Source organism: Delphinus delphis, chromosome 11, assembly GCF_949987515.2.
Source record: "Delphinus delphis chromosome 11, mDelDel1.2, whole genome shotgun sequence".
Taxonomy (NCBI): Eukaryota; Metazoa; Chordata; class Mammalia; order Artiodactyla; family Delphinidae; genus Delphinus; species Delphinus delphis.
The window spans coordinates 41,168,447-41,190,287 of record NC_082693.1 but is presented as its reverse complement, the minus strand read 5'-3'; the positions used below and the strand labels follow the sequence as shown (position 1 = coordinate 41,190,287).

General features: G+C 43.0%; 1 protein-coding gene across 5 annotated transcripts in view; it reads right to left on the bottom strand.

Moving 5' to 3' along the window:
* Positions 1 to 18,265, bottom strand: part of SCN8A (sodium voltage-gated channel alpha subunit 8) — a 118,122-nt gene extending 99,857 nt beyond the window's left edge. For all 5 annotated transcript variants that reach the window (XM_060024793.1, XM_060024795.1, XM_060024794.1 and 2 more), the window contains exon 1: positions 17,977 to 18,265. In XM_060024793.1, coding sequence (XP_059880776.1) covers positions 17,977 to 18,252 — 276 coding nt within the window. In that variant the 5' untranslated portion in view covers positions 18,253 to 18,265. The remainder of the gene's footprint in view (positions 1 to 17,976) is intronic.
* Positions 18,266 to 21,841: the final 3,576 nt, after the last annotated feature.

Below are 21,841 nucleotides of genomic sequence, written 5' to 3'. Positions count from 1 at the left end.
CTCATAATATTCCCGTGAAGTACGTGTGAAGGAGGGATTATTATCCTCTGTGCATCTCACAAAAGCTCAGGAGAGGGACGCCACCTATCAAAGGTCAGGCAGCAAGGAGCAACGTATTATGCCAAGTTTAGAGCCTCTTTACAGCTCCTATTGTACCAGATTGAGAGGCAGTTCAATGGGAACATGGCAGAGAATGAACCTGGTGTCGGGGGTGGGGTCTCTGGTGAATGAGAACGTTGAGCCCCTGGGGTACGCTGCATAAAAGCCTCAGTAACAAGGGAGGAAGCACTGGCCCGTGCCCCAGGATCCAAAACCACCAGGCTGGGCCTTTCCAAAGTCACCTACCTGCCTTAGAAGAAGACAGGCAACAGGGTTGTTAAAAGTTAACAAACTCTGCACCTTCCCAATTTCTCATCTTGTAGTTTGGTCATGATGGAAAGATAGGTCTAGAGGGACCACTGAGGGTGTTTCCTATCTCAGAATCAGAGCCTGCACAGCACCTGGCATGGAGCAGATGCTCGATAAATGCCTGTTGCTTGGTGACTGAACAAATGCTTGTATGTCTGAGGTGAGGGAAAAGGAGAAGAGGAAAAGGAAAAGGAAGACGTTAGGAAACTGAAGTTGTTAGGCCTTGGTTGAAGAAGAACTAGGAGGTAGCTAGGATTCTGAATGAGTACAGTGCTGAGTTGGCAAGAAAGAGACTGATGATCCTGAGGGAAACTAGGTCTTTTCAGTGAATTGTAAAACGATGGTTTTGTAGGTATAAAGGCTTCCTTATGGACATTTTATGTGTGAAGTAGAAATTTCACAATTAATTTGGATACTGAATACTGTATACAGAATAGTTTATCATCACTCCTTTCTAGATATTTACACCCTCTATCTTTATCAAGTATAAAAACAGGAGATATTTTTTCTATTCAAAGAGAAAAAAACATCTAGCTTTCACCAAACCTCCAGAAACGAAGGTGAATCCTCCATACTTCAAGCAGCAAGTTGTATTACAATAAAACATACTTTACTGTTAAAATAATTAGATTTACATATGCTTAATTCATATGCAGTTTTTCAAACTTCATCTTTTGCATAAAGCAAGATGCTGTTTGGACCAACACAAGTTCTCAAAGCTTAGCAATCTCCTTTTAACACTGGGGCTTGCAGGGCTTATCTGAGAGATAGAATAATATATATCAGGGGTCAGCAAACCTTTTCTGTAAAGGGTCAGATAGCAAATATTATAGGTTCTATGGGCCATACAGTCCCTGTTGCAACAACCTGCCATTGTAGTTGCAAAAGTAACCACAGACAATACGTAAACAAATGAGTGGCTGTGTTCAAATAAAACTTTATTTACAGACAAGGAAATTTTAATTTCATAAAATTTTCACATATCACAAAATATTATGCTCTTGACTTTTCCCCAACCCTTTAAAAATGTGGAAAACCTTCTTTTTTTTTTTTTAGCCACACCATGAGGTTTGTGGGATCTTAGTTCCCCAACCAGGGATGGAACCTGTGCCCCCTGCAGTGGAAGCGCGGAGTCCTAACCACTGGACCGCCAGGGAAGTCCCGTGAAAACCCTTCTTCTTAACTCACGGGCTGTAGAAAAGCAAATGGCAGAGCTGATCTGGGCCAGGGATCAAGGTTGGCTAATCCCTGTTATGTACTAACACCAGTTCTGACCTAAACCAGACTGGTTGCTTAAGAATGATCTGATCAGCTTTAAAAAAAAAAGCAGATTCTCAAGTCCCACCTCAGAGGTTCTGATACACAAGCTGCAGAGGAATCTGTGCTCATCAGGATTTGAGAACTGCCACATCACCTGTCAGGTATTAAAACACATAGGTTGTCCTTCTTCACCTGCCTCTACCTGGCTATGTGGCCTGGGGGAGCCCCTGCAGCTCTCTGGATCTCGTTTTCCTCATCTCTAACGTGAGAGAGGGGGCTGCCTGACGGGCGTACCCAGGTCCTTTCCAGCTCTGCAATCTGTGAGTCTACAGTTTGCAAAATGCACAGAAGCATCCAACATTCAGTGCAACAAAGCAGCAAACCGTACCTTTGAGGAGAAAACCTACTGTTATTCATTCCTTCACATTACATCTTGCTAGAACTCTCCTGAGTTACTTATTTTGCTCCTTCAACTGAAACTCTGTCAAGTCCATGGTCAACAGTGCTTAATACTATCCTGACAACTATACTTATGTGGGCAGAGGGCAGCATGGGGCAGAAGGGTACCAGACAGAACTGTACCACAGGCTGCTTTTTCCCTGCCCTATATCCCTTACTTATACCCCCTGTTCTTAGCGGGACAGTGACTATGGGAGAGAGAATGGATAGGGATGACTGGTGATGGGTTGGCTTTTAAAAAAATATATACAAAAGCATTTTAAAGTCATACACATGGCTGATTTAAATGTCAGTCATCATTGTTAAACTGCTGGTAAGAATCCAGAAAAGAAGATTCGTCCCTTATTCGATACTGTGCTCCAACACCAGATCCTTTAAAGCTCAGGAGGAACGGGAAGGACAGCAAGCCTTGGATTCTTACGAGAATATTTCTTAAGCAACAGTCACTTGGTACTCATGAAGTCCAATAATATTCTACCTAATCTGTCTTAAATTAGATCTTCGTGAAGTAAATGAGTTAAAAGGGAAACTGAAATTGAATTGCGGTTTATGGCCCAAGGGAAAATATCAGTTTATAACAACAGTCACTGAATGTGTGTGAGCACAAGGCCCATTAGCAGCGGTGGAACAGCTCTTCACAAGTTACGGCATGGAGTATTAACAAATGTGTCATGCCGGCATAAGATGAGCCTTCTGAAAAGCACAGGTTCGGGCTTCCCTGGTGGCGCTGTGGTTGAGAGTCCGCCTGCCGCTGCGGGGGACACGGGTTCGTGCCCCGGTCCGGGAAGATCCCACATGCCACGGAGCGGCTGGGCCCGTGAGCCATGGCCGCTGAGCCTGCGTGTCCGGAGCCTGTGCTCCGCAACGGGAGAGGCCACGACAGTGAGAGGCCTGCGTACCACAAAAAAAAAAAAGCACAGGCTTTTCATTTCTAATTAGCAATGTGGGGATGGAGCATACGATGGGGGAGCTTTGCCATTGCTAATGCAGGGTAAGAGATATGCTCTTCCGTCTACAGTAAGGAGCAGGGACATTGTGCAAGGCCAGGTGCGAGCGCATTCACGGTCATGCCAAACAAATCCTAGCACACCGCAAACACAATACAATAAACGCACAGTTACCAAAGTACTGCATGCAGCCAACTCCTGAGCATTTCCCCACCCTCACCCCAGGACTGGATTAAGCTTTTTAGCCATACGAAATGTATACATTAAAGTAATAAAGGGTGGGTACATATGAAAGGACATTACAGGGAGGAGTACTCAAGGCAGGGGTGGAGTATATCACAGAACAGAAAGCTTCTTAGGGAAAGGTTTATTACCCAGCTCCTGGTTTGCTGTGGGACACAAGGCCCAGGAGAGCAGTTCTCCACCCAACCAAGTTCTCCCTCCCCTGAGAGGTCATCATTTCAGTTGGGGCGAAGGTAACCCGCAGGTATCTGATGGCCTTCCAGCTATAATGAACACCTAGGGGCTCAGGGATTGAGCTAATCTACAAGGGGGCAGTTGGCTCCATCCGGCTCTAACTGTTATCGACACTGATTTACGACCATCTCCCCAGGGTTTGGACCCTAGATCCTAACTGTTTTGACTTCCGGAATTGCCTGACCCTCTCATTGTTAGCTGACTTCTAGCCTTAAATTCTTGTCTGCTAAACCTAATATATACATATGTACCTTTTTCTCCCAGACATACGTCACCTCTTCTGAACCAGGCAACTAGCTAATTTGACTTACAACAGTTCTTAGCTCTTTCCTGCCTAACTATAAATTCTTAATTCTGGTACCTTCTACGGGGGCAAATCCTCTCTGCCTATTGGTTTCAGAGTGTGCACGCACAGAGAAGGACTCTGCTACCCAATAACAATACAAATATAGCTGATCTGAAGAACAGCTGTAACAGTGATAAGAGCAGTAGCCAGTTGTCCACTAGTCAATGGCTACAGTTTTTGGCATTCGCTTCTAAGTAACTATACAGCCAGTACAGCAGGCAACAAATAAATGTCCTTTCAAGTTTTCCCTGTTTTACTATAGAAAAAACGTAATGCTAAATCTAAACAGATTCTACCTCAGACTAGGAAGCTGTTCAGAAATAAATGACCTGCACTGTCAAAATGACTTACACCCTGCTGAAAAGGAGTCCTGATGCCTTTCTGAATGCTAATCTGCTCAGTGGGTCCCTCAAGTAAAATTACAATTATAGTCCCAGTGTGTCCCAGGAAAGGCTCCAGCAAAGGCACAACTGCCTGAATTCCCAGAGTGCCTGTGTCCTGGTGCCCAGCTGAGAAATACTGAACTAAAAAGCAGGACATCAGGACACAGGCAATTTCCTTTTTCATTTAGGCTCATACTTCTGTTTGAACTACATATTTAGAGCCGTCATCTTCCAGGTCTCTATTCCACTACACTGAGGAGTGAGCAAGAGAGACCTCCAAATCCCATATTTATATTCCTTTTATTCATTGATAATTGTACCTATGAGTCTGTTTGAAGAGATAATAACATTTAGCATGTATTAAGCAGGTACTATGCGGCAGGCACCCTACTGAGATGCCTTATACAATACCTGTCTGTCTCACAGCCACCACTCGATGAGGTAGGGACATTTTATAGATGATGAAATTGTAGCAAGACCACAAAGTTGTTTAGTGGTGAAACTTAGAACTGAACCAAGGCAGTCTAACTCCAAAGCTTATCCCTTTTTCCTTTATAAATTTATTTATTTTATTTATCTTATATTTGACTGCGTTGGGTCTTCGTTGCTGCGCACAGGCTTCCTCTAGTTGCGGCGAGCGGGGGCTTCTCTTGTTGCGGAGCACGGGCTCCAGGCGCACAGGCTTCAGTAGTTGTGGCTCGCGGGCTCTAGAACGTAGGCTCAGTAGTTGTGGCGCACGGGCTTAGCTGCTCCGCGGCATGTGGGATCTTCCCGGACCAGGGCTCGAACCCGTGTTCCCTGCACGTTCCGCGGTGGCGGATTCTTAACCACTGCACCACCAGGGAAGCCCCAAAGCCTACACTTAATTATCACACAATACTGCAATTTTGAAAAAGCTTCAAAACTACTTATCAAGTCTAACTCCTCACTTTACAGATAAGAAAGCAAGCACAGAGCGCTCTGCCCAAGCTGAGACCACAGAGGTGGGAACAGGAATAGAAGGGTTCCTCAGAGTCCTGAACTCTTTTCAGCACACCAGGTCATCTGGTCCAAACCTCAGGCCAATGAAGAAATCTTTTTTACTTAATACCTTTAACTCTGGCAAAAAAAAAAAAAAAGCCCTTGCGCATGCCACAGAGTTCACAGCAGCTATTTACGGTATTTTCCCAAGCTAAGCTCCATGCAGATAATGCTAGCACCCCATCTGTCTGTGGCTTTGCTGTTTCCCACTGCTTCTGCATACACTTCCTCATTTGGTTTGACCTTATAACCCCATGCCCTTCAACCCACATTTGGAGCAGCTGACACCCCCTTCCTGCCCACATCCTGGTCACAGGAAGCCACACCTGGCAGAACAGCAGCTGCTTCAGCTCTGAAACAGCATATGCTGCTCCCCAAGGCAGGGCGGCTCTGAACCTCCTACGTGGCCACCCCGCCTCACTGCCCTTCAGTATGAGCTTGCTTTTGATCTCCTTCCCCCTTCCCCTCTTGGGGGTACCCAGCCTGCAGCTGCTCCGGGGGTAAAGCAAAAGGCAAAAAGCAGGTTTATTACGTAAATGCCTCTCTTCACTGTACTCATATTCTAGAATTTATTCTCATTCTCCTTTCTCTTAGAAAGCAGCAGAGGAGACTGGTTTAGAGGCTTTAAGCCACAAAGACCTGGATTCAAGGCCCAGCTCCATTGCTTATTAGCTGTCATGATTTTAGGCAACCAACTTAGGTTGCTAAGGCTAAGTTTTCTTATTGATAAAATAGTGATAATGAGTGACAGCACCTACCTTATCAGATTATGAGGATTAAGTGCAAATTCACAAAAAGTCCTTACTACAGTGCCTGGCACAGAAGAAGGACTCAACAAACGCGATTACAATAACGCTGCTGCTGCCACACAGATGCTGCTCTTCCTTCTGCAACTTGGCACCTCAGGCAGGGTAGCAGGAGGGGACTAAGGGGTAATATTCAAGTTACTTAGTATTCACACACTTGACAGAAACCAGTAGGACACTTGTGCATAAGCTACTCCAAGAGTCCAAAGTCACTAGGACCAAAGTCACAGTACAGCTGCACTGGCTCAAAATGGGCCCCAGAGGTTACTTCAGACCTGAGAACTCTGGAAGCAGGAGAAAAAAAAAAACAAAAAAACTGCTGAATGCACACAGTGGGATCCAGCCTGTCTCTCTCCTTTATCTCCCTTCTTACCAGACCAAGCCCCATGCTCCAGTCACAATGAAACTCATGGTTTTAAACACTTCAACGTTTTGCACGCCTCTCTGTCTTTTCATGTACTGTTCTTTATACCCAAACTACTCTTTCTTCTCTTTAACAGATGAAATGTTTTTTAACCATACTTTAATACTTCAAGGTACAGCTCAAATATCACCTCCTCTCCATTCAACTCTCTCAAACAGAATTATCCTTCCTTCCTGTGTGTTCCCACAACACTTCTGTTAGAGCACTTAACATAGTACTGTCACTCTGTTTATACATCAGTAACTCTCACTGGACCCTGAGATCCTTAAAGGCAGGGGTATATCTCCCACTACTGTGACTTTCTTAGCTTAGCAAGCAGAAGATGTAATCTGATGCCCATCTGGTACAAGGTAGACAGTTCATACCTATTTGTTGAATGTATGAATGAATCTCTTAGTCATGAGGCAATGATGCAGCTAAAATCAACTAACTCATAACTATATCCAACTTTATGCTAGGTGTCTAATCGACCTTTTCCACTCTTTAGCTCATCCACCCATAAAAATTTATTAATTTTAGTTTGAAAAGTCTTTTCATCTTTTCTACATCTTAGATACCATGCTGAAGATATGATATGCAACAAATGAACTAAAAAAAACCCATACTATATTCATATTGAGGCCGTGCAAAATGACAGAAATTATCTAAAAATGATAGTAAAAAACAAAACCCAAAAATCATCCTGCAATATACTCTATAGAGACAGCATGATATGGTAGAAAGACCATGAGTATTAAGTTCACATATCCCGGGAACTGAAACCCGGCTTTACCACACACTAGGTGAGGGAATTTCAACAGCAAATATTTCTGAGCCACAATTTTTTCTTACTTGTAAAAATGTGCAACATTCACTGAGAGCTTCCTAAGTGATCCTCAAGGACTGCAGAAAACTGGAGAGTCAATCATGACACCTAGAATTGGGGTGGTATCCTCAACTAAAGCAGCAGATGGAGTAAGTAGGTTTGAGGGGAGAAAACGAGTTCAATTTTGAATACACTGAGTTACCTATGGGAAGTCCAGGTAGAGATGCCTGGCAAGACACTGAATATCTAAGGAGTGCTCTAGGCTGGAGATACAGATTCATGTGAGAGAACGGGTAAGATCAGCCAGGGAGAATTTGCCAAATGAGAGGAACACAGGCCAAGGACCAAACCTGTGGGAATGTCAACATTTAAAGGAAAAGTGGAAGAAATGAAGGAAAGAGAAGGAACAGGCCGAGATGGAAAGAGAATTAGGCCAAGGAAGTGAAGAACTGCAAGAATCAGGGAGTAGTAAACAGTGTCAAATACAGCAGAGAGGTTCAGTGAGATAAGAACGGAAAAAATGTCCATTAGATTTGGTAATTTGAGATCCTGGAGGATCTTATATTGAGAATGCCAGTAGAGCGGGGAGGATGCAGACTCAGCTGCAAGGATGGAGGAGTGGGTAGGAGATGTGCAGGTGGTGAGGGTGAGCAACGGCTACTCTTTAAAAGCTTCAATGGCATGAGAAGAGAGATTATACCTGCTGGAGATATGGGGTCAAGTGTGGGCTCATTAAGATGGGAGAGGCTTTTCGTATGTTTATAGGCTGAGGGGAAGAACCACTGTGAAAGGGAAAGATAGAAAGTACAGAAAAGAGAGGGGATAACTGAGAGAGTGAAGTGCTAGAGGAAGTTGGGAGGCATGGATGGGCTCAAAGGCACAGGGAGAGGGATTGACATTGAACAGCAGATGGGTTGGGTACCTTATCCTCTGAAATGGGAGGAATATTTTATTCAAACTTCATTCCATAGGCCAAACTTTGTAGACTCAAAGTGTCTGGAACAGGAGTGCCTTTTCAGAGCAGGTATCAAAAATTTTGCTAGAATCAGTTGACAGAAAATGCCATATAATGGGGAAATCCTAATCTTGAATTGTGTCAAATAGGGTTATATATAAAGAATTTACAACTCATGTGAATTTGGAATCAGTCAATCCCTGTATAATGATGTCACAGTCTTACTCTCTTTTACTAAGAATGGATTTAAAATATGGCTAATTATAGTGAGAAGACGATCAATATCACTGCAATCTTGAGAATCCTCCAACATTTATACGGTCATTATTAAATATCCCATTCAACAGGTTAATTCTTTTTTTAAAAAACAAACTTATTTATTTATTTTTAATATTTGGCTGCATTGGGTCTTCGTTGCTGCACGTGGGCTTTCTCTAGCTGCGGTGAGCGGGGGCTACTCTTCGTTGAGGTGCGTGGGCTTCTCATTGCAGTGGATTCTCTTGTTGCAGAGCACAGGCTCTAGGCATGCGGGCTTCAGTAGTTGTGGCACACAGGCTTAGTTGCTCCTTGGCATGTGGGATCCTCCTGGACCAGGGCTCGAACCCGTGTCCCCTGCATTGTCAGGCAGATTCTTAACCACTGCGCCACCAGGGAATTCCCCAACAGGTTAATTCTTAATAGAATAAAAAGATTTCATAAACTACACCCTGGAGAAACCATCAGAGATTAATTCCTAAAATTACCAGTCAGCGTAATGTTATGGCTCAGGTGATTAGCTAATAATATACACCCAAGAATTCAGGTAAGGGCTTCCCTGGTGGCGCAGTGGTTGGGAGTCCGCCTGCCGATGCAGGGGACGCGGGTTCGTGCCCCGGTCCGGGAAGATCCCACATGCCGCGGAGCGGCTGGGCCCATGAGCCATGGCTGCTGAGCCTGCGCGTCCGGAGCCTGTGCTCCGCAGCGGGAGAGGCCACAACAGTGAGAGGCCCGCGTACCGCAAAAAAAAAAAAAAAAGAATTCAGGTAAAAGTTGTCTCTTATACACTATGTGGCTCAGAACCTTGGAACTGCAAATTAGGACTTGTACAAGGACTAGAGAAGACCTGAGGTTCTTTTCTGGGGAAAATTTTCTTTTCTGGGGAAAATTTCAACACTAATGTTGAAAATGTCCTGCCTATGTAAAAATCTAAGATTGGCAAACTCAGTGGAGTGACAATACTGGCTTTTAAACAACTCAGAATACCTGTGGTATGGGTCCTTTTGAAGATTATAACTTAGTACTTGCTAAAAGCGTATTTAAGACACTGAATATTTAAGAGAGCACGTAGCCTTTGACTCTTCTGCATTCTCCACGTTTGGGTCTCTGTACCAAGTTACAGCACCACAATCTTTAAGGTACCTGGACTATATTAAATTCATTAATGTACCTATGGTTACCTGTAATAATTTTATTTCTTTACTTGTCTATTATCTGTCTCCCCAACAAAAACTGACTTCCAGGAGTGGTATATAGAGCTTGCCTCCTTTGTTCCCAAGGGAACAGAACCTGGGTATAAAGAAGACAATAACAATTGATCCAATTATCAAATGAAGGACTGAATGCTCAACTCTTTCCTTAAGCTTCTACAATCAATCACAAATTCCTATCAGTTTATCTCTACATCACTTCTGACTTCATCTATTCCCCTTACTTTTCACTTCCACCACCACACTTCAGACCCTCACTACTTCATAGCCGGTCGCTCTGTCCCAGTTCTCTTTCCCTCTGGTTTATCCTACACATCACTGCCACATTCACCTCCTCAAAACACAACTTTGATCACATATCCTTGCTCCCATTCAAAAGCCTTCAGTAGGGCTTCCCTGGTGGCTCAGTGGTCGAGAATCCGCCCGCCAATACAGGGGACACGGGTTCGAGCCCTGGTCCAGGAAGATCCCACATGCCACGGAGCAACTAAGCCCATGAGCCACAACTACTAAGCCTGCACGCTAGAGCCCATGAGCCACAGCTACTGAGCCCGCGTGCTTACAGCCCGTGCTCCGCAACAAGAGAAGCCACCGCAATGAGAAGCCCGCACACCGCAACAAAGAGTAGCCCGCACACCGCAACAAAGAGTAGCCCCTGCTCACCACAACTAGAGAAAAGCCCTCACGCAGCAACAAAGACCCAACACAGCCAAAAATAAATAAATTTTTTTTTTTTAAAAAAAGGCTTCAGTAGTTCTCTATTGCTTATCAAGTGAAGACCAGACTTCTCAGTCTAACACCGTTAAGTCCTCCATGACTTGGCTCCATCACACCCTTCCCAGACTCATCACCCAACTCCCCAAATTCCAATCAAATTAGCCTATTTAGCTTTCTCTTACATTATCTTATGCCCTTGTTTCTGAGCCTTTGTTTATATTGTTCTTTCTGCCTAGAATGTTTCAGTCTATCTCTCTTTTCTAAAATCCAAATATTATGCCTACTATGAAGTAATAAGGCCCTTTCTGAGGCCCCCTTATCAAAAGTGATACCACCCCACACACTACCATGTTATAAGCTACGTAAGGGTCAAAAATGGACTTTATTAATCTGTGATCCCCCCAACAGAGCCCAATACCCCCAAGGTCTCACACATAGGAAGTACTCAAGAAGTATTTGTTGAATAAATAGATCATATTTTATATGAGACAACCCAAACTGGTATATACCCCACGTCAGCTTCTCTCACTTCCTTTAGAGTCGGTTAATACAGGGAGGGTAACACAACTCCCACAGACGAGAAAGAAGCAAAACACTTAATAAAGGCAGGTATGACAGAACAACTTCGAATATTCAGGAAATAACATCCTTTGTGTAATAAAGACTTGATACCAATAAATCAGGAAGAGCACTAGGTAGCGGCTATTACCTAATGGTCTTTGATAAAGTCCCTGCTAATCTAAGGAGCTACAAGAGGAGAGTTAAGACTGGTGCACTTACCAAAAGTAATTCAGCCCTCCAAAAATCCCCTAAAATGTCAGGAAACCCATTTCTTTTTTTTTTTTTTTTTTTTCTGTACGCGGGCCTCTCACTGTTGGGGCCTCTCCCGTTGCGGAGCACAAGCTCCGGACACGCAGGCTCAGCGGCCATGGCTCACGGGCCCAGCCGCTCCGCGGCATATGGGATCTTCCCGGACCGGGGCACGAACCCGTGTCCCCTGCATCGGCAGGCGGACTCTCAACCACTGCGCCACCAGGGAAGCCCCAGGAAACCCATTTCTTGATCTAATTCCTCAGCCCCTAAAGGAAACTAATTCTTCAGGAAAGGAAAAGATATATTGATAATCAGTGTTTCCCCTAGAGTTCCATTCATTCTGGTAGATGGGAAAACTCTTCATTAGAAAAAAAAAAATCATAATGTCACCTTTCATGTTCAAAGCACTTAGAAAAGTACATAGTGTTTCCACAGGCATTATCTCATAAGATTGACTCGTTCATTCAACAAATATGGATTGAACACTTACTATAGGGCACGCACTGCGCCAGCTAATGAGCATACAAGAGAATGAACAATAAACAAATAAATATATGCTAGGTGTATAATGGAGAAAAATGAAGGCGGGCTAGCACAACAGGCTGTTTTGTTTTGTATAGTGTAGGCAAGATATAATCTTCACAACAACACTGTAGAATAGGTGGGATATTAACTATTAGCATAATCTTAATTTTCTCTATGAGGGAGACTGAGATGCTGAATGGTTACGTGACATGCCCAAGATCATTTAGAATTAGGTGGAAATGGGATCAGAAATAAGGTTTCTCAGCTCCTGGTCTATTGCTAAGGCTATGAAAGAGGAATCTGATTTAAGATTGTTTAATTAAATTCCTTTTCCTCTAGATAATGATACTTGGAGAATGGAAAAGAACCCCATACCACGCACTTCCTTAACCCACCACGCTGAGAATGGCCTTCCTCCCATTTGCTCACAAGCATTTGCCTCAATTTGATTTGGTGAATAAAACAATGGAAACATTTTGTTTTTTTATATTGTTGCAAAACGTTTTTTTTAAACAAAATAAAACGTCTAGCTTTATAACACCTAGTTTTCGCTCAAAACAGAAAGTGGCATCTAGGCCTGTTGTGCAGCAACAGGCAATTCAACGCTTCATTAGCGATACTTCAAATCACACCTAATGAACATAAATTCTCCTTTAACAGCCTGTCTCCACTCTGCACACCTGCTGAAAGTGTGTGAAACTAGATTCTGCAAGGATTTTCTGCCAGGAGCTCACGGGCATGCATGCATGCGGCACGCGCGTGTGCGTGTGCATGTGCGTGTGTGTGTGTGTGTGTGTGTGTGTGACTTAAGAGTTCTTCATTTGAGGAAGCTGATGGCATTAATATTAGGGATGTAAGGAAAAAACTGTAAACATTGCTGGGCACAGGGTGCCCTGCCATACCTAACCTGAGTTACAACTAAAACCCACTTCTCAGGGCTGGGATCTTAATGTATTATAGAAATTCAGGAGGAGGAATCCGTTCCAATGTAAACAATCAAGTTAGGCTGTAAGGAAGAAGAGGCCTCAGGGCTAGGCCTAGACAAATGTGGTTAAGTGTCCAAAGGTGAAGTTAAAGCACAGAGTATATTCCAGAAGAAGGGGATGGAGACCAGAAGGCAGGCGACACCAGGGCAACAGAATAGTTTGCAACAGATAAAACATAATATGTGACAGGCATAATATGTGAAATACAATTAGAAAGATATAGATATAAGCGCAACTCTTACCTTGCATATATTGCAGATAAGGAAATTTGAAGCCCAGAGAATTTACGTGATTTGGCCAAGGGCAGACAAGAGGCAATGGCAGAACTAAAATGAGGTTTTTCTATTCCCAGTTAAGTGCTGTTTTCACTATATCATTCTGCTGGGGGGTTGGCGGGGGCTAAGAAATAATCTTCCTTTAAAAAGCAAAAATACGTGAAGAGGTGAAGTAAAATTCCCTCCAAATTACATGTCCAGCTGAACAGCGGTAGCAGTATCGATACTGAGCCCATGTCTCTGGAACAAGTCGTCTAGGCCGCTAGACTACTCAGAGCTCCTTCACCTGAGAAGGTAAAGTACTGGAGCTAACACAAATGCCATCCTTTCCCCCAGAAGCACTGCATTTCTTAGGACCCATCCTAAGAAGGGCTATTAAACCACAGGGATTATAAGGGATGTGAATGAAAAAGCAGGGTTTTTTTCTCTCTCCGTATCTGCATGCCTCACTTCAGAAGGACTGAGCCAACCGAGGCTGAGGATCGATCAATGAAAAATTAGAAGAGTGGAAAACTAGAAATATGTTGTAACAAACTGAGAGTTAGGAGGTGTTCGCAAATACTTTTGACAAAGCATTTCACCTTATTAAGTTTATAAAATGAGGAGGCTGAACTAGATGATGTCTAAGCCTACCATATTCTAATTTTCTTTGATTCTAGGTTGACTCCAATTTGCAGGAAAAGACAGACATGAAAACTTGAAGGTAAAATGAACTTTGGGAAACCATATGTAATTTTTTAATGCAATAGGTATGTGCCCAATTTAAAGGAACATAATCAATCCTGTAATTTGGATTTTTGCTTACAGGGCTTTCTTATGGGAGGGCATATCCACAGAACAAAAAGGACACCAATAACAATTATTGGTTTTAATAAACAGGAAAAAAGGGTAGGAGCCAACTCTGAAGGCCTTCTTTCAACTTAATACACTGACTTTCTTGTTGCCCCACTTAAGACAGTTCTTAGGACTAAACACGGCCATTTAAAATTCAGCAAGTTATTATTAAGCATTGGAGAGTATATTTTGTAGTAAAGATAGAAAGACACTTCAAGCAATAGAGAAGAAGTCCTTGATTTGATTTACCAAAAAGCATGTGGAAGGGGAGAAATGAACAGAGAATTTACCCTGATAAAACTTAAGATTCCATAGTATGAAAGAAGGGAAAACAAATAACAAAATTAAGACTTCAATTGGCTTAATAAAATAGAAAGAAAACCAAGAGCAAAGGCATTCAGGACGGCTCAAGTTCCTAAAATACCTATTTGGTTTTGGTTGTACATATGCAGTATAAAGAAACTCTGGAAGATACTACTAACAATGGTTACCTGTGGCAGAGAGGCAGGAAGTGGGCTGAGGAGAGAGAGGTGTAAAGGGGAGACTTTTACTCAATACCTTTTTTACTGAATACCTTTTATTGAATTTTTAACCATGTAAATATATTACCTATTTTAAAAATTAAATAAATTAAAAAGTTTAAATGTCCTGTAAATTCAATTCTTTTCAGGTGACACTCGAAAAACAAGAAAGCCAAAGAATGGAGACATGCGAACAAAGTACCAAGAGGCAAGGAAAATGTTGTAGCACTGGGAGTTCTGAGACAGTCCAAAGAGAGGATGATCTGGATCGTTCTGGGGGCCATCCGGGAAAGTCAGGTGAAATGCAATATGGACACCACCAAGAAGCTTAGGATAGATAGCTCAAACCAGCACCAGCTGGTACAATGGTATCTTGAAAACGTGATACACATGTTTTATGACCCTGTGTCCCTGGACAGTGTGAAATCCACAACAGAGAACTAGTTCTCTTTCACCCTCTAAAATAAAGAGAGAAGGAAATGAGAAACCAGTTTCTATGAGAGTCACGAAAATGATCAGTCAGGTAGAAAACAAGACCTATGAGGAAAAAATAAAGAAACCCACTTGTACCATTAAGCAAAGAAAAGAAATTCTACTTTGCAAGAATTATTTAAGGCAGCCCTTAAGAAACAAATGGAAGGGAATGTCCTCTTAAAGTCCTTTCTACTCTCAGGATATTTCAATATGTGGGTTGATTCCCAGCGTGCTTCCTTGTAGGGGAGACCTCGCTAATTTGGCCCAGTGAAAGGCCTGGTTAGTAAGCCGTCTTAGTAATGCCAGTGAAGATATGCAAGTGAACTTGAACAAGCACATTATTTTTAATCAATTGAAAAACGCTTTATTTAAAAAGACAAATAATACCTTGAAGTGCTACTAATGTTCTTTCTTGTCATAGGTGTTCGTTTGCTTTTAATAATCATTAAGCTAAGCATTTATGTTTTATGAATTTTTCTGCATGGTGGTATAGTTCAGGTTTTTTTTTTTAAAAAAAAGAATTTAAAGAATACAATTAAAGTTATCCTTTCCACAAACTATCTACCCTTGTGGTGAGGCCAAAGGCTGAAGTCAGATTTTCTATCATGAAGAGCCAGTCCCCTACTGGAGTGCCATCAACAGCTGGCCTAACCCGGAGAAGAGTCCCCATTAGCGCCAGAGACCACTCTCTGTGGGTCCTCACTCCCAAGCTAGGAGCACCGAAATCTAAGGCACTGGGAATGGAAAGAGGCTGTCTATAAGGCGGGAAGCAGGGAAAAAGGCAAGCAAAGGAAAACTAGGCTCTGACAATGAAGAGCTCTCTACATTTTTCATATATTAGTCAGGCTTAAGAAAAGGAAGTTTAATTTGCATCTGAGTTAGAAAAACAAATAGTTCAAATAAAAGCAAAGAGGTTTCAGGCACCTGAAAGGCCAGAGTCCAAAGGGCTTTACCTATCTGCTTATTGCCATAAGAGTATTTTCTGAAAAAGTTACACCAGTTGGCCAAACTTATCTCAGTAGGCACGACCTAAACTCTGTGTTTTGTTATTTCTTTTTACCTCTAAAAAGACTAAGGACGCAAGGGCAGGAAAGAGGAGGGAAATATATCTTAAAATATTTCAAAATTTTACAATCAATGAAAATATTTTTTTAAAAACAGTGCAAGATTCCATGTTCCCTTACTCACTAACCCAGAAAGCTAAAACCTTGTCTCCTTCCTCACCCACCTACCCCCATTCAGCAAAGGCCCAGATTAAATAGTTAGATTTTAAAAAAAGGATAAGTAAGTAAGGAAATCAATGACAGTTTATGGAAACTTACTTGGCCCCAGAATTTGACATTTGAAAACGTCCTTAGAAGTCTTGTCCAACTTCTCAATTCCTACATGAGAAATTTAGGCCCAGAGAGGTGAAATGACTTGCTCAAGGACATGAACTAGTTCTGAGATTTTTTTTCTTTATCTACTACTTTCTCTTCCCATGAACTATTTGTGGTAGCTTGAAAAATACACATACTAAGGAAGGAAACTATAAATAATAAACATGGTGAATTACGGTAGAGTGAAGATTTCTTACTTCTAGTCTACTTTTCTTTATATCATATCATGTTTTGTTCCTTAAACATTGTAAATTTCCCAGTGGAAGTTACAGGCTACTGATTCTACTTTCTCCTATTACGTAGCTGTTCTGAGCTGCAACAGAAGTACCAGGGTGAAGGGCCATTTTCTGTAGACAACGTCTTAACTAGTTTTGCCATTCAGACCTAAGATGCCTCCACAACTATAGCTAAATCAAGAGATCTATTCGCCTCAAGTCTTACTTCTGTCCCATTATTAAGACAAAGAAACAGAAATTTCTTCCATAACTGAAAGACTAAAAGGCAATTTAGTTAACGGCAGTTTATAAGACAGTTTTGTTAATAAAGGCAGTTTAGTTAAGCTTTATATTTGTTAATATATAATTACACAAAGCCTTTTTACCCTTCATCTGGAAACACCTATGGATTTAATTCTTTAAATGACATCTGTCAAATGGGGGATCCCTAAAATGGTATCTGATGTCAGTCTTCAGTATTCAATGGCTAATTACTTGGCCACCGGATTAACTGGGGGCTCTGCTTCATTACCTGTTGCCTAGTTTCAAAAGATAATCGTGAGAAAGAAACCCAAGGTTTGGTCAAACATTTGTCCGGGAAATTTGAAACTCTTGGCAAAATGAAGATTGGTATTTCTTTCACTCATGCTTCTTACTAGCAGGAATAACAGAATTGACTCTATGTAAGAATCAGTATTCGCTGAATACAGACAACTGTGTAACAAGGCTACAGACCTGGTCTCCTCATTGGCCCAGTTTGGATTACTCTATTCTATTCTTGTCCCCAAAGGCTATGATCTAATGTCACAAAGGGGGTTAGGTAAGCAGACAAAGCCATCATCTCCATTATATTAACAGGCTCTGTTGATGCTGCGATAGTAACATCATCTTTATATATAAAGATAGAATTCTGAATGTGTGAACAAGATTCTACAGGGCTGTGCCGTCTCTCACTATGCCATCTTTCTTGTACTCTATTAAAACACTCCCATTTATGCCCCCCCCCACCTTTTTTTTTTTTTTTTTTTTTTTTGCGGTACGCGGGCCTCTCCCTGTTGTGGCCTCTCCCGTTGCGGAGCACAGGCTCCGGACGCGCAGGCTCAGCAGCCATGGCTCACAGGCCCAGCCGCTCCGCGGCATGTGGGATCTTCCCGGACCGGGGCACGAACCCGCGTCCCCTGCATCGGCAGGCGGACTCTCAACCACTGCGTCACCTGGGAAGCCCCCCCCCCCTTTTTAAATCAATCTTTTTCTACTGTCAAATCAGTTAAAGGAGCCAAAACCAGAAGTCTTATTAACAGACTGAAAAGTGCCAAGACCCACAAATGACCCTTAGCAGCAATTAAACCAAAAAAGGAACTGAAACAAAAGGCTAAGTACTTATCCAAACTCTGGCAAAGACACAGCTCTTTCCCCCCATCCCCCCTGAGCCTGTTAGGAGCGGGGTATCTGAAGCTGCTGCTCCGTCTCCTCCAACTCACTTTCTGCGTCAAATAGTATGGGTCAAAGTCCTCCAGGGGAACCGCAACCAGGCCTTGGGGGATGTCCCCATAGATGAAAGGCAAACTCTTCCCTGCTTCCAGGTCACTGTTTGGCTTGGGCTTGCTGTCCTCATCATCTTCCCGATGACTGCCATCGGCCTTTGGCGGTTTCTTGAGCTTGCTCTCGGCAATGCGCCTCTCAATGTTTGCCAGTGACTCAGGGGTGAAAGGCTTGAAACTATCAGGGCCTGGTGGTGCGAGCAGCCGCGCTGCCATCTTCTCATCCTGCAGCAGCTTCGTTAGTTATGCTGCGTCCAGGACAGGTCAGCTCTGGAAGAAACGGCAACACAGACAGCATTAATCAATCGCTGCTCTAAAAAGAGGCCAGACCAAACCATCTCACTCTCAACCTTTAGTCACAACCTTCGCAACACATAGTTTCTCCCATGACATGGGTATTTTTCTCTTCAGAAAGTCTGTGGCATGAATGGACGAGGCAATGTCCATAACCACCCCTCAGGGGAATGAGCAGCCAAGGAGATCAGAACATGGGAGTCTCCTGAATTGCTAGTTTTTATTATTGACTTAGATGCAGCTCACAGTTAGGAACCACGTACAGCTACAAAGATATATTCCATACCCTCTGGGCTTAGTGAAATAAGTCAAAGACAAATGCTGTATGATAGCACTTATATGTGGAATCTAAAAAATACAGCAAAAACTAGTGAATATAACAAAAAAAAAGCAGACACAGATATAGAGAACAAACTAGTGGTTACCAGTGGGGAAAGGGAAGGAGGAGAGGGGCAATAAAGGGATTAAGAGGTACAAACTATTAGGTATAAAATAGGCTACAAGGATATATTGTACAACATGGGGAATATAACCAATATTTTATAATAACTATAAATGGAACGTAACCTTTAAAAATTGTGACTCACTATACTGTACGCCTGTTAACTTATATAATATTGTAAAGCAACCATACTTCAATAAAAAATAAAGTGATTTTCTTAGAGACAACATTAAAAATATATATATTCCATACCCTCAAGTAATTTCTATTCTAAATGAATAAGGTATGTTTAACATGACCGAGAGGCACCTATTAGCTTTGGAATCCTTATATGCTCAAGTCATCTTCCTTTCCTAGAACTCTGCTCCCTAAAGAAACACTCTCTTTCCAAGGACAACGCAAGGGTAAACTGCCTCTCTTTTCAAATTTCAGTTTCTGAAAACACTAAACCCTTCAAAACTTTGGAGGCACAAAAATATAGACAGAAATGCTTCTATTTGCTTTGGCTCTTCTGTTTCAAGTTCTTTTTCAATTCACCAAGGTTTGTAAAATCCATCCAGTATAAAAGTCCAGAAGTACCTGCTCTGATGACCAAGCTCGTGCCAGGGACAAACACAAAGCGCTTTTCTTCATGGAGAGGGCAGCTATTGCTCTACGTACCTCCCACTCAGCAACAGGAAAAGCAAATGGGAGAGGAATCTTAGAGACCTTCCTCTGATGCAAGAGCCCTGCGGCACTGCAGGGTGAACGACAGCAGAAAGGCCCCTGAGCGGGGCTCACGCCAGAAGGACAGGAAGTGAGAAATGAATCACAAACCAAATTCCTTTCTAAACAGAGAAACTGAAGTAGTGCCATACTAGAGCCAAAGACTTCTAAGCATGGTATCTGAAAAGCCCATTTTCATTTATGCGTATACAGAGTCCTAGGTTATTGAAATACACACCTTGGAACAGGGGGCTCCCTAATGTCAAAGCAATGGGACTCTTCCCACGAAAGCTTTAGGGCTTCACTGGCAGTTCATCTGGCGCTCGTGGTGCTGCTTCTTCCTTTTGTTTTATGAGCTTCACAAAGACAATCTGGGACATTTTTTTAAAGGCTAAACACAGTTCTTTCCCTCCTACTTAGCCCTCAGGGTCCACTCCAAGGCTAGCATCCATAAAGCTTGAGGCTCCTTAAGAGAACAGTAGTAGAGTTGGCGCTAAATAATCTGGGAGTGAAATACCCAAGGGCTCTTTTCATAAATACCCCCGCAGAGAGCCCAGAGTTTTCCAGTGGTGGTGATGGCTGCGAAAGGCAGTGTGTGGTATCCACATGGGCTGATCAGCTCACTCGGTTACAGCCTGGCACTGACGAGGCCAGAACCGCAAGTCAGCTCCATGCTGCACACACACAAAACACCATTCCTCAGACGATGGGGTCGAAGAAATCCTTTTCATGTATGAGGCATGCGATTCTAGAGCTGCGAGGGATTTTATAGATCCAGTCCACTTCATTTTAAGAATTGGGAAACTTGCAGTCTGAAGAGATGAGGTAACGTGCCCAAAGTCACAGGGCCAGGAAAAAACACACAAAGAGCTCTGACTCCCCCAACCCAGACTTCTTTTATTCTGACAAATATCAGTGACCCCTCTGCCTGTCCCAGCCTGACTCCCACTACTCCGCAACAGGAACAGTCTGGTTCAAGTAAACCGCACGCAAATGCCAATGGTTTTACTGATCTAAGACTTTACTCCCACTGTTTCCCCCAAACCTAAAATTCCTTTCCTCTTATCAGTCCCTGAACTGCCTCCCGTAAATCCCTACTCCTCCGAAGAATCTTCCCATCAGCTCCAGCCCTTACGAATTATTTTCCCCTTGTGAACTCCTACAGCTTTATCGTGATCTCTCAGCTGGCACTTATCACATACTTGCTATGTTTCAGGTATTGTTCCAAGCGCCTTGTTTGTATTAACTCGTTTAATCTCCAGAACAGCCTATGAGGTAGATATTATTATTATCCCCTTTTAACAGATGAGGAAGAAGAGGCACAGAGTCCTAACGGAGCTTGGCCAAAGTTACACAGCTAGCAAATGACAAAGTCAGGGTTCAAGACATCTTATTCACACTGGCTTTGGCTCTCAGTCATTGTCTAACTGCACCATATAAATCCCTAGGGGCATGAGTGGTGTCTTAAAGTTCTTTCGTATTCTTCTCACAGAGAATACGATTATGCCTGGAACCCATAACTGGTCCAAATACTTGGGACTCCTTGGTTCCCACAGCCACACTCATCCTCAACCCTGGGTCACCCTACTTAGAGGACAGAGAATACTGCAAGAGGAAGTCACTGCAGATGCTGACAAAGTCTTGTAACCTGACTGTACACACCTGGGCTCTTCATAGGTAAAGCCATCCTAGGCTAAGTCCTCTGCCTTTGTTTCCTCCTGCCTTCTCCAGGTTCCCTCAACGATCACGGGTCTCCAACACATTCTCAATCTTCACTTTTCCTCTCCTACTTCTGTATTTTCTCCCTTTACATCTTCATCCCCCCCCCCACTCTCTCTTCATTTGGCTTAAGCGATTCTGGTTCTCTTCTGATACCCTGGTTCTATCCTGGTTCTTCCCCTACCACCTTTTTCTTCTGTAAGGGCTGGTTTTCTGCAATCTCTCTGCATCACTCCTCCTTTTAGGAATCTCATCTACTCAAAATAATCTGTATGTGGGTGATTTTCAGATTTCTATCATCAGCCCTGATTGCTCTTCTGAGCCCCACAACTGCCTGTCACCACTTCACAATTAAAGCATTTAAAACCACTCATCTTTTCGCTTCCAAGACGGAGTCCTCCACTTGGCTTTCTTAATTCTGTGATGGGGACCATCGTTTTTCCAGCCATCTAGCGTGGACCTTCAGTCATCTTTGCCCCGTCATCCTTTGCTGTCCTTGCCCAACCAGTCACCAGCCTCACTAGTTCTTCTTCCTTCAGAGTTTCCATTTTCAACCTAATTCAGGTCCTACTGCAATAGCCCCCCACCTGTGGACCAGTCCTCAGCCCACCAGGCACATCTCCAAAGATCCGTTTCCCTAAAAAA